The sequence below is a fragment of the Poecilia mexicana genome, unplaced genomic scaffold, assembly GCF_051168715.1.
Source record: "Poecilia mexicana isolate PSO_F unplaced genomic scaffold, ASM5116871v1 scaffold_14, whole genome shotgun sequence".
In the NCBI taxonomy this organism is placed as follows: domain Eukaryota; kingdom Metazoa; phylum Chordata; class Actinopteri; order Cyprinodontiformes; family Poeciliidae; genus Poecilia; species Poecilia mexicana.
In genome coordinates, this window is record NW_028263383.1 from 798,723 (window position 1) to 811,953 (window position 13,231).

General features: G+C 40.3%; 1 protein-coding gene across 6 annotated transcripts in view; it reads left to right on the forward strand.

The window, feature by feature from the left end:
• Window positions 1-13,231, forward strand: part of LOC106927450 (RNA-binding protein Musashi homolog 2) — a 295,157-nt gene that overhangs the window by 87,321 nt on the left and 194,605 nt on the right. For all 6 annotated transcript variants that reach the window (XM_088012508.1, XM_088012506.1, XM_088012502.1 and 3 more), the window contains exon 6: window positions 6,091-6,183. In XM_088012508.1, the coding sequence (XP_087868634.1) occupies window positions 6,091-6,183 (93 nt within the window). The remainder of the gene's footprint in view (window positions 1-6,090; window positions 6,184-13,231) is intronic.

Here is a 13,231-nt window from a genome sequence, read left to right on the forward strand (position 1 = left end):
GTGAAAACTGCATTTGTTAAAATGTATAATGATCTGTGTCAAATTAAAGCCATTTCATCCAATCTTCTTGGTGTTATTGCACTTGCTACTTGTTTGAACAAATAGCTGCTCTAATTTAAATTATGGGAAATATGTGATCCAGTTGTTAGTGTTAGTTAAAATGTATTAAATGGACAGAAATATGAGGAAATCATTGGAAACATTTGCTTTTTATTGACAATAAAGAGTATGATAAAAGTTTGAAGAAAAAGCCAGTGGTCCCATTGTCACAGTAGTATTTTCATAATTGGTCATCAGTCATAATTGGTTGACAAAGGTCAAACAAATACAGTATTTATTTGTGTGGGGAGAAAAAGGTTAAGCAAAGTTTAAATCAAACCTCCATTAACAACATTAGTCTCAAACAGGTGCTCAGTTTTGTGCTTTGAAACATATTTTAGTGCCTTTTTCTAGAAGACCGCGCAATAAAAGTCTTGAAATTCTTCTACGACTTTCAGCTTTGGTGTGAGACCCTAAAATTATAAGTGGGCCTTCATCTGACCTCCCCTTCCTGGTGGCACCTCTGCTCCTTTGGTCATTGACTTTGGAGGGATTGCTAAAAGTAGGCCAGTTATTTCTGTTGAATTTAATTCAGTGTTTCACTCTACTAAATAAGCCTTTTTTTGGGTTAAACATACTCAAACAACCCTCAATGTATTCCCAAATTGATTTATAATCTTCCCCACACTTAAAACAAAATGTTTAGGCCCCATCATGGACCTCAAATCTGGAAGGATTTTTAGATGCTGTTGTGAATTGTCATGAATTTCTTCATGCCCTTTGATTATTTTTTTTTACACACTCCAGGCTTTGGTGAAGCAAATAGGTGCTTGGAAAACTTACAAATTGTATATGAAACAGTTGGAACATCGGAAGCTGAAAGGGTAGCAGAGAAAAATTTCACATTTATTTCTCCATTGTTCAAAAACTCAAAATGCGCAGCTGTAATGTAAACCGGACCCTCAACATTGTTGCAATTAAAAAAAGTGTTGGCGTCTGTTTGTATTTGACATACCTTAGATCCTAGCAGTAGCTCTGAGATTTCCAAAATATTTACATTTCCAAGTCCAAAATGTTTCTGACAGACAGGTTGAATGCTCAAAAGAACAAAACACAGCAACTTTAGTGTATTACATTCTGCCTTCCTGTTATCTGCTGAAAGTCCTGCTCTCTCTCATTTTTGTAGATCGAATGAACCACAAAATGTCATTGTAGAAAATACAGTTTTCTTTTAAGCATCTTGTTGCATCTGTCCTGACTTAGCTGTTGCCGACTCACTCAGTAGCGACCTCTATCCTGAAGTGTTTCTGTCAACGATACTTGGTTTTGGTTTTCTGATTTCGTTTTGACCAATCAAGGTAAAAATTTTAACAGTTTTGGCCACACTTGCATAATATGTACGTAGATTTAGTGGAGAGAACAGTACTTCTAAAATATCTTTTCTTGCTCTAACTCCTGGTGCGACATAAGATTAGACACAGAAATTTATACATCCAGACAGGCCACTGAAGATTTTTTATTTTTTTTTATTTATAAAACTGGCATGAGTTTTCCTTGTATTAGTAGCCACCATTGAGAGAAAAATAAAGTCATTTTGTTGCCCCATGAGCCGAGGAATCCTATCAGCAGTTGAGCTCACATGTCAAAACAGTAATAAGACAAGGCTGAGAGCTTGACTGGTCGCACCTCGATGGAGAGAATCTGAAATATGACCAGAGAGGGACGGGTGGCCCCGGAAGGGAACCAGGACATGCAGCTGATCTGGAGAGGGAAGCAGAGATGAACACCGACTTGTTCATTTTCATTTATTTATTTCCCAAAGATTGGCAATGATAAAAGTGATTGATGTTGATAAATAGTCACACAGCCGCTTTATCAGCAGCTGTCTGGCGTGGGGTTGCCGGCGGCAGCATCCAGTGCTGATAACCCCCGAGGCCTGGGGGGATGATGTCGGAAGGAGGAGGGGCGCTGGGGATTCTGCCGCCGCTGAGTCTTGGCCAGTGTTAATCTGCAAAAAAAAAAATAAAGAACAAAAAATCCTGTCCACTTTATAAGTTGATAATTTTGCACCTCTACAAGTCAACCACTGCAGCAAAACGAAACATTATTGGAAGAGCTTTTTTTTCCCTTCCTTCCTTCTTTCTTTTTTTTTTTTTTTTACGGAGTAGAAATGGTTTCAGAAACAACTTAGTGTATTTTTCTGTTCATTGATCTGGTGACATATCAGACCCAGCCTGTCAGGCTCAGGGTTTGTATCGTCAGTCTTGACTCAGCTTTCCTCGACCTAAACTGACCTCGCTCAGCCTCAGATTTGTTTGGGGATTATCACTGCCATGGCAACGCCGGAGAACACTGGAAGCTGGCATGTGTACTCCGGCTAACATTTACCATGTAGCTGACACGACCTTGTTAGAATGTGAGCTCCATTCTAGCACGCTAATGTGTGGAATTGATACGGCTCCGTGGAAACATTTACAAGTGTCGACTTGTGGCCGAGGAAAAAGTCAAGTGATGGCAAAAGTCATTTGGATGTGATCATATTTAACTGGATCCCAAGAGCCACGTTGTGTGTCTGAAATATTTGTACACTCAGTCTGTGGTCTGTTTGCCTCGGCTGTATATTGATTTTCGGAGAAGGTCAAGCATATTTAGACACCTGTATGCCATTTCTAATTACTTCACAAGCAGCGTTTACATATTTAAGCCCTTTGCTCGGTGCTCATTGGGATGAAACTGGTGTACAGACCAGGGTAACATTTAGTGTTTAGTCCTTTAACAGACAATTCCTTGCTTTAAAAATGTGTGTTTTTGTCTGAATTAGGCATGGGGCAATATGAGATTAACACAATATAACATTGAACAAAAATACCCAAATCTCCCAGTATTAAATTTACTTTTATTTAAAACAGGGAAGACAACAGTAGGAATAACAAATTCGTACATAGCACGAAAAAACAGCAGATTAAGTTGCAATGATACGTTTAATTCTATCATTTCATTTGTTTAATTGATTAAAGCAAAAAATAAATACATACAGGCTCAATTTAGCAGCGGTTTCAGTAAAAAAGCGTTTTATATTGAAGCTTAAACACAATTCTTAATTACAATCATGCTGGAGAAGGAGGCAAAGTTTCATACATATTTACTCCTAGTAGGAGAGTAAGTTAGTAGGATAGTACTATGACATACTGTATTTCTGCGGTGGACAAAAAAAAAAGCTTTATAAAGAATAATCAAGTCTGCAGAGAGAATTATTGGATGTCCTCCTCTGTTCTTTTTGAACATCGCCAGGAGGCTTATTTTGTCCAAAGGAAAGAACATTTTTAGAGATGTCGCTCACTGTGGTTATCATCTGTTTGAACTGCTGACCTGCAGTAAACAATACTTGTCTATCGCAACTAGAACTTCCAGGTTGTTTTTCTGGGTTCCTTGTGTCAGCCGGTCAGTCCAACATTGTAGCCTCTTCATCTCTTTTACTCTCTGCTTTGCACTCAAAGGTCAGAGATCTTTAGACATATTTTCAAGGCCAAAAATGAAAGTTATTCTTTCAAATCACTTTTGTTTACCTTCTTAGAGGGAGCATAAGATCTCCTGGTTCCAAACAGTCGGATATGTTTTCCTTCAAAATTGGGAATAAATCTAGGAGTTTTATTTCAGCCAGCTGTTTGACATATGGGCAAAGGGCTGTGCTGCTTCACTTTATGCTCTTTAGAACCAACAACTCATTTGTTCTTTGAGGTACTTTCTCTCAAATCATATCAAGACCATTTGAACAATCCCAATTTTTTCTTTTTTTTCCCTAAATCTGTTTGTTTTGTAAAGTGCTCTGAGATGTTCTTGTGAACTACAATATAAAACATTTCACTAAATTAATATCGAGTCTTTCATTTTGAAACCTTTCACTCAGGGAACCGGCCTGCGTCTACAGCATTTGTATCTTGCATCTACATCCCTTAGATCTGCGCTGTGGGCTTTCATCCTTTACTCTTTTTACATCTGAATACTGAGGTAGAAAAAGCATAATACTGAGAATCCATGTTTTTTTTTTGTAATCCATCACAAGATCTGTTTGAAAAACACAATACCTTCAAGTAAAATGCTTTTATTTACTTGTCTTGCTTATTCATTTGCTGTTTTGTGCTAAAACATTGTTGTTTTTTTAATGACAAAAATAAAAGCAAAGGACTGTATGAGAGGCCCATGTGTGGGAGGCTGTGTGCATATGTGCAGGCTTATGCGCTGTGAGACTGCGAGCACCTGGAAAGCTCTTGACAGATGGTTACTTCAGCACTCGCTGAACGTTGCTTCTTTTTTCCTCCGTGTTAAGCCGCTTTCATATCGAAAGTGTTTCGGTCAGCATTTTGATCAAGGAAGGTCTCTCTCTCAGCCGTCCTGATTGTTTGCTGGGCATCTCTTAAGTATGTTTATCTTGCCCCCATCATTTATTTCTGTTTGATTCAGGCGAACCAGGAGAGATCAGAGCTTTGACTTTCTCTGCTGCTTTTTTCTTGTTTTTTTTTTTTTTTTGTCTGAAAGCTTACAGAGCATCAAACACCATTATATGCTTCATCGTATCAGTGAATTCTCAATCTCTTAATATAGGCTTCCAAAGAGATGCGGAAAATATTTCATTGGGGAAAGTGTCATTTGGAAGCAAAATACTGCACAGTAATACATGCTTTTCTGTCTTTGTTTTTGTATTTGCCAAACAGGTGCAAGGAATACAAGTTAGCCAGATAGACCATCAGTTTTGACAATTATTGTTGTGGAAGTTGTCATTTAGTCTCTCCTATCATTATTCCTGATTATACCAGCAGGCTGTGTGAAGTATCCAGTGCATTTCAAACTTTAATGAATTTTATGGGGACTTTATTTGATAAGCAACGGGGGAGGGGGGGATAAAACGCATAATTGCGAAGTCGAAGATGAAACGAAAAACATCTTGGCTCATAGAAAAGGTGCAAAAAGAAAGCCAAAGTCCCGTGGAGAATGTGTGGCGTGAAAACGAACACCTCTGCCGACAAGGGTTGAAGAAGTCGGATGTTGGGGTAATATCGTAGTTGCTTTTAATAAAAAAAAAAGAATTTATAACTTAATTCTAATTTCATCTGCAATTCTCTGTCTGGTTTTTAATGGAGGCAGCCCTGTGCACAACAAAAGAAAAGTCGCCCCCCCACCCCCCACAGGTTTTTCCACCCATACTGGTGTAGATCCCAGAGAAATTGCCCCCCTAATTTTAGCATGTGCTCTGCAGCAGATGTTTGTGCCCTTTCAGATGCTGTGGGTAATAATCCTTAATATTCTTCCCGTTTGAAGCTAAATGAGCCTTTAATGCACTCTGATTCCATCTCCTAGCACTCATTAATTGTTTTTTGAAAGTCCATAAATTATCCGTGTTTTTTTTTTTTTTTTTTTTTTTTTTTAATTATCACCATTTCTTTGTTTTAAATTTTTCCAAAAACATAAATGGAAACTTCAAAGATTAAACTGGAGATGTTTAGCTCAGCAAGGGGCCAGATTTCTGTTTAGTCGTTTCAAAACTTGAAAAGTGGTCTACGTCACAACATCCCGGTCAAGACAAATGTTATAGATTTTTATGCAGATTTATATTTCAACTGTTGTGTTGTCATTGTTGGACCCAGACTAGATCCCAATCCATCTGTAGAGGGAACTAAAGATGGCAAGAAAGCACTCGATCCTTCAAAAGTAGTTTATTGCTCAAAATGGATTTAGCTAAATTATGTTTTACAATATTTATTTATAAAATATCCCAAAAGATTTTTTTTTTTTGTAAAAATGTAAAAAAGGGGGGAATGTCTGTCATGGCTTCTCTTGCACGAAGCTGTAACCTTCAGTGTTTACAACCCGGCTAGATAAGCGGCACTACACCACCGAATTGTCTTTGAAACTTTGCAGTGTGAATCTCCGCGTTCTCGCCATCCATCATCGCAGGTGCTGCTCACTCAGTGTGTTTTGGCGCCTCATTAAAGGTTGTGCAATGCATTTGAAGTCTCGTCACTCATCTTCTCCTCTCACCCTTTCTCCTTCCAGATGGTCACAAGAACAAAGAAAATATTTGTGGGTGGCTTGTCGGCCAACACGGTAGTGGAAGATGTGAAGCAGTATTTTGAACAGTTCGGGAAGGTAAGGCTGCTTTTTTTGTTTCTTGCCTGCGAAAAACTGAACTTTTATTCCATTGCATGCGCAGAACATGATGGTTTTACTGATGGCTGTGAAGCTGTTAAGGCCTCAGCTTTTAAAAGGTTTTAGTATTTGGGTTTTTTTTTTTTTTCTCCAACAGAGAAACGAGTTAACAGTTATTAGCAGCTGGCAGAGCATAGTTTAATGCGACTCCACCATAATAAATGGCTTCAAAATTTTTCCGAAAAAATTTGGCGACAGCTCTGTGACATTCTGCTGTTTCTTCTTCTTTGCTGATGGATAATGGGTGTCTGAATTCAGCTGTCTGCTGAGAAGCTTTAGCTGCTGTGGGACTGACTCATGTCTGTGTGATTATTTAAGAGTATTAATTAGATATCCTTCAAATCGCTTCTATTTTTACAATGATTACTGGTGTTGCTTTGATGTGACATTGGCAAAATCTCAGCAGCACTGGAGTTAGTAGACTGCACTGTCAAAAAAAAGAAAAAGAAAAAAAGGAAAAAAAGCAACAGCTGTATTTGTTGCTGCACATGGAGATTTTGTGTATTTAGCCTTAGAAAAATTTGGTCCAATATGACATCAATGATTTCTGTTTGCCTGGTGATAACAGCAGTTTTGGTTTTGCAAGAGGAAACTCAGATTAAAATTCCACATTAAGATTTTATTTTTCTTGCCATTTCCCAGCTTAAAAAAAATAACGTAAAGCTATATACCCATCCCCCACTTGTTGCTGCTTTTTAAAACTACGGTTGGGTAGCAACGTGTATCATGTTTCTGGCCAAATGCTTTTCATGAGCAGATATCATTCAACACTCCAAAAGGTACAATAGTAACATCTGTAATAATCTCTATATCAATTAAATGGCAGCATGGCAAATGTTTTCATATACAAGTAGATAAAGTTATACATTCCTCACCCAATCGCCAATCAGCAAAAAAACAAATTTGCTCTAAAAAGCACAAATTGTTTTCATAATAAGCAGCCTGATTGAATGCATTAAAGTCAGTTTTTCCTGGAGGATATTATTACATTGTTACTCACCAGTAAGAAGTAGAGATTTATAGCAGACTAACGTTGCCCATCCCCTGTGGATAGTCAGTGTGGGAGCACCTTCTGTTAATCCAGCAGAATACTCCGTGTCTCATTCTTTACAGCAGCCAACGACATCAGTTTGGATGCTCTCCCACAATAAGACAAATACAACAACAACAACAAAAAAAGACAAATTATGACAAGCAAACAGCTGAAGATGTGGCTGTATCTCCACACAGCCTGCCATGCCTGGTCAACAAAATGCATTGTGCTTACAGAGCAAACAAGCAATGACAACCAGCTGCCATGACCAACCCTCCCAGTAACTGTGCAAGTGTGACATCAGAATCAAACGAAGCTTAATACCGGAATCCCTGCTGAAAGTTGTGACATCGCGGCACGTTTTTACGTGCGACCTGGACACACTCGCGGTTTCTGCACACTCCGTCCGACAGATGTACGCGCCCTCGCCGTGTGCGCATGCTCTCCGGCTTGTATGCAGACACAAACAGGCTTTGATACAGTGGCAGCATTTCACAGATAATTTCCCCACACCGAGCAGAGATCCATTTCCCTCATGTCATATTCCACATCAGTCAAGGTCACCTTCAGCTGATCCACTCTGTGCAACATCAACACTTGACCTTGAGTTTTAGTAAGGATGGATTTTTCACAGGCACATAATGTACCATGTCCTGAAGGAGACAAAAGAGCTCTTATAAATTAATTGAATGTTTTTTTTTCTTTCCCCTTTTGTTCAGGCACTGTACACTTCTTGCTCACTCTCCCCCCTCCTCACCCTTTTATAAATCCCAGGTATTTTCTTGACTGGAAAAGTGCAAGGTGAAGGACTTTGTTTTCGCTCTTCTCCTGCAAAAGCGAGTTCAGGACCTCGCCGCGTCCCCGGGTCTGCGGCTTCAAGCGACGGCGGGGTTATTGTGACGACAGAACGGCGGCGAGCAAATATTCAGCATGACTTTGCAATCAATGGATGTTAGAAGGGACTCCAAATGATTTTCGACTTGATTGAATGACATAATTGACTTGATTATACAAAGTTTTATTCCTCCTTGAGGAATCCTCAAACGCTTAGGAGGAAACAAACAAATCAGACTGATTGAGCGAGATCTCGAGCACGTTTCACAGCCCGCTCATGCACGCTCGGAGTGTGTTAGCCGCGCTGCTGTCGCCGTGCGGGAGCGTGCCGGCGATTAACCGTATTTACGTGGGCGCGCAATTAGGGCTAAGCGTATGCACGGGTGAGCGGATTTGAGTGCTGAAAGACAATCGGAGTAGGTTTTGAGGGCTGTGACTGACGAGATATGGAGCAGAAATAAAATATATTTAAAAAAAAAAAAAAAAAAGGAGGCTCTTCATGTTGAGTGTGTGTCCTTCCTTTCTGACTTTCACATTCCAGGATTTATTAAATAACCTGCCTGTCAGTGCAACCTACCATTATCGTTGCACACACACCGCTCGGAGAACTTACCCGCACACGGAGACACCAATTAATTGAGCTTGCCCTTCATAGAATCTTGGTGGCGGTCGGCATGACGGTCTGTCACTCAGTCAGTCGGAGTGTTTTTCTGTTTGTTAGCACATACGCATGTCAGAGGGGGAAATTTGCCTGCACAGTGGCAGTGCAGCCGACTTTTAATATTTCTGGGAAATCTGTTTTAACGTACGCAGAAGCTTGCAAAAATACACCTTTTTTCCTAAATCCACTAATTTAGGATTTTTCACATTTTGTTACTTTGCCTCCGTAAACTGCAATGTATCTTAATGGCATTGATGCAAAAGACAAACGCAAAGTAACATGAAATCATGAAGTGAAAAACTGGAAAGTGTGGCATGCAGATTTAGGAAAAAATTTGTAAAACCACCTGTTGGTGTAACTGCAGACGGAAGATCTTTTGGGCGTTAAACTTTTACACAATAAGACATTGATTTCGGCTCAGTCTGATTAGATGGAGGGTGACTTGCACCATATTCCTAATGGATTTCAAGCATGGGCTTTGACTAGGTCATTATAACACATGGATATACTTTGGTACAAATCAGCCCATTTCCAGTTTTGGCTAAATATCTGTGTAGCTCTATATCTCCTCGTTGTGTATAATTCCCACAGCATGATGCTGCCACCTGCCTTCATCACTGTGGTGATGGTGGGTTTAGGGGGGTTAGTCTTTTTCCACACATATATATATTTCATAGAAGCTCAAGACCAGAGCAGCTTTTTTTTTTTTTTTTCATGTTTTCACCACATGAAAACATGTGGCGGGACGACTGCCACTTTTGTGTAAAGGCTTCATTGTTTTGACCAATTGGCCTCAGAACATATCTTTCCACTTCATCTGCAGATGTTTTCAGCTCACAGATCAGCAAGGTTACATCAGTTACATGAAACAAGTGAGAACTCTGGCTGTAGTGTGACAAAATGTGTGGAAGTTTGATGGGTTTTTCAAACTTTTGCAAGGCACTGTACATATCAATCATCACACAACTACAGAAACATTCTTTCTGACCAGGAACTAGCCTTTTCACGGTTCTTTAGCAGGTTCCACATAAAGCATTTGTCTGCGTGTGTGTGTGTGTATGTACACACAGTAGCATGGGCCAATTAGCAGGATGTGGTCTAGAGAGATAGTGGTGGTTGGGAGGCAGTGGAGGAGAAACAGCTGGTGTGGCCACAACTGGGTCACAGGTTCTGTCTGTGACCTCGGCACCTTTCCCTCCTCTCCCCTCTCTCCCACTTCGCTCCTCTCTGTCTCCATTCGAGCGCATTTGTTGTGAGGAGAGGCTGACAGCTCTCACTCTCGCTGCCACTCTCACAGCCGTCACGATTAGGACAGAGCACATACCTGAGCCAGGCACAGCTTCTGGGTAACTGCCTGCACAGCCAGAGACAGTTTTCTCTTCTTCTTTTTTTTTTTTTTTTTGTCACCTGAAGGTGTGCATCCGCAGTGATTGTGACAGTCATTTGAACAGAACCGAAGTGTGGTTGTGTTTGACTGATTCTAATGCATCTCGGATGGATCCCATTACCTGCTTAATAGTAGCCACATCCTGCCATCCATTTTTTTTTCCTTTCTCAGGCAGCACACGTCACTTTAGCCCTGCAAGCCAGATGAGACAATCTTATCAGTACTGCCCGAGTTCCCTTTATATTCAAGGACTCTTAACTGGAGCCTGCTGCTATTTCAGCTTGGTAATAAAGTCAAATTAATCAAAGGGCTTTTTGACCTACTCGTTGCCTTTGTGACTTATATATTGTGGACTTAAAACCTATATAAGAAAATGTAAATGTTGATATGCTACTGTGTTACAGCAGCATACATTTACATATAGTGGGAGAGAAAATTACAAAGCAAGAATTAATATTTTTACAAAATCGCCTCTGCCTTCCAGTTAAAACAAGATATATACATACCTGCATAAAAAGAGGTATGATCTTTAAGTACGACAAAGCTTTTCTTCCTTCAGGTTATTTAGGATAGAGCATACTTTTTCATCTCTGCTCACAAACCGTGATTGATTTCAGGGTTTTTGTGATGGTCACACCAAATGACTTTGTTGTACTTGAGCTTATTTGTAACAAATTTGGCCGAACTTTACCTTCTTGACTTAATTCTTGAGTTGTTGTTTTATTTTTTTTTAAAATAGCGTGCTCTCCTTATGATTCTGTTTGTGAAGTGCACCAGTTCCTTCTGCATCAAAATATCCACTTTGACATGATGCTGCCACTAAGACACTTTACTGGCCTGAACTCCTCAGCTCCTCATGATTATTGGAGATTAATAAAAAAATTTTTACCTCCCAGTACATATGTGACTTAGTTGAATGGCATTCTCTCTTGTGCCTCCCATTTTGAAGAAGGGCTTAGAGCTTCTGTATTATGTAATATTTTTACCCAAATGAAACAGGAAGTCCTGGAATACTAGTCTTTCTGGTCAACTGAAAAAAAAAAAACAAACAAACTTACAGAATGCTTTATCTACCGTATTTTCCGCACTATAAGGCGCACCGGATTATAAGGCGCACCTTCAATGAATGGCCTATTTTAGGACTTTTTTCATACATTAGGCGCACCGCATTATAAGGCGCATAGAATAGACGCTTCATACTCTATTATTACACATCCACATTAATAAAGAAATGGTCCCCGAGTACTTTATATAGTAGGCTGGCCCAGCCGTTGTTTCACTCACGGTGTTGGTGTTGCGATATTATGCCCAACTGCTTTCTGGGTAACACAGACCAACCGACACGCTGCCGCTGCAGTCTCTGTCTCTCTTCCCCTGCCCCTCACCCCCTTTAAATGTATTATCAAACTTTATTAACAAACCAGTGTTCTGACAACTATCCCAGCATGCACCGCGCACTACTTCTTCTACGGGGAAAAAGAAGTTGGCGGCTGCTTACCGTAGTGGACCAACTACGTAAGCAGCCTACTGCATGTCTGTGTAAACATGACGTCTTTCATTTCGATCTGAGTTAATTAGCGTAGCATTTCTGCCGGATTTTCACAACATATCAGCCACGACAATGGACAGGGGAACCAACAAGTTCATGTCATCTTTTTTGGACGACATCAAGGTGTTTGAGCCACTGGATGCCTCCAACATTGTGCGCGTCACAGCTAAAAGCTACCGATAGATGAGGAAAACAGCAGATCCTCACACCCTCAGCATTTATATAGCTGTGGACAAGATCACTGATGCCTATTGTTCTTGCAAGGCTGGGTAAGTCGGCATTCATGGTTTTGAATGTACATTAGCATATGTTTACTACTGTAGCTTGTGTTTGTGAGACGGTCACGCACGTGGTAGCTGCACTGTGACCTAAAATGGGCATTAGCCAATGAAACGCGGCCCCTGTGGTAAGGTCCGTTGCTGGACCTGTTGTGGCTCAATATTGGTCCATATATAAGGCGCACCGGATTATAAGGCGCACTGTCGGCTTTTGAGGAAATTGAAGGTTTTTAGGTGCGTCTTATAGTGCGGAAAATACGGTACATTAAATTTATACAAGTTGTTCTCAGTAGTGATTGATTTTATTGAAATAAATAAAGTTAACTTCATGTTGGGTGTTTTTCGGTCTGAAATGAAGCATCTGTTCATTTCAAGGCTTTTCAGGCGCCTTTATCTGGATTGCCGATAAGAGTGGAGGACATATCATATTAAATCATTGCATTCCAATATATGAGTTATTGGTAATAACTTGTCATAGCAGTCAAGTGACTCGGTAGCCTATTGGGATTCAACTTGCATAATCTGTATAGGCAGCTGTCCCATCCCACTCTAGTGTGATTCCTTGCTGTAGTCAAAAGTTCACAAGCAGTTCAACAATCCCCCACTTAAAATCACAGAGTTTATTAATAATTATTTAGCTACCCTGTGTTTTGATACTAGTATCTGCTATGCTGTGCTTAAATTGCTTTTGTGATTTTGCATTAAACCACACGTGAAAACACAAGTGTTCCTCTGAAGCATTTGCTCTATCGAAAAAGGTTTGTAGTGTGTAGCCACCTTAAAAATTGCACCAGCAGAGTCCCTTCCCAGGAATGAAAACAGTTCCCTCTACAGTTAAAGGCATAATTAGCTGCGTTGCTTAATGCTTCCTCATTGGTTTATTGTAATCGGCTTTGAGCCCTCTCATATTGCCCTTACTTGCCTAAGCTGAAGCAGCTCGAGCTCACCGACTCAGTTTCTGCTGTCCTTTTTTTTTTTTCTCTCTCTCAGATGCGCACAGGCCCTGAAACTGACTTTTTAGTTTCATCAGAACTACTTGCTTCCATGTCACTGGGTAGCTACAATCATCCCTTTATGTCCAAGCAGTGCTGGTTCTCTCGCTCCACTGGTCTAAAGCCAGATCCTGGAGGCGGAGCACGGAGGGGAGGAGAAGGAGGAGCTTAACCAGTTCACTGCCGCTGCGCTCAGGACGAATAAAGGTAGAGAGGTCACTGCAGAGGAATACCACGAGGTTTGTAGAGGAATA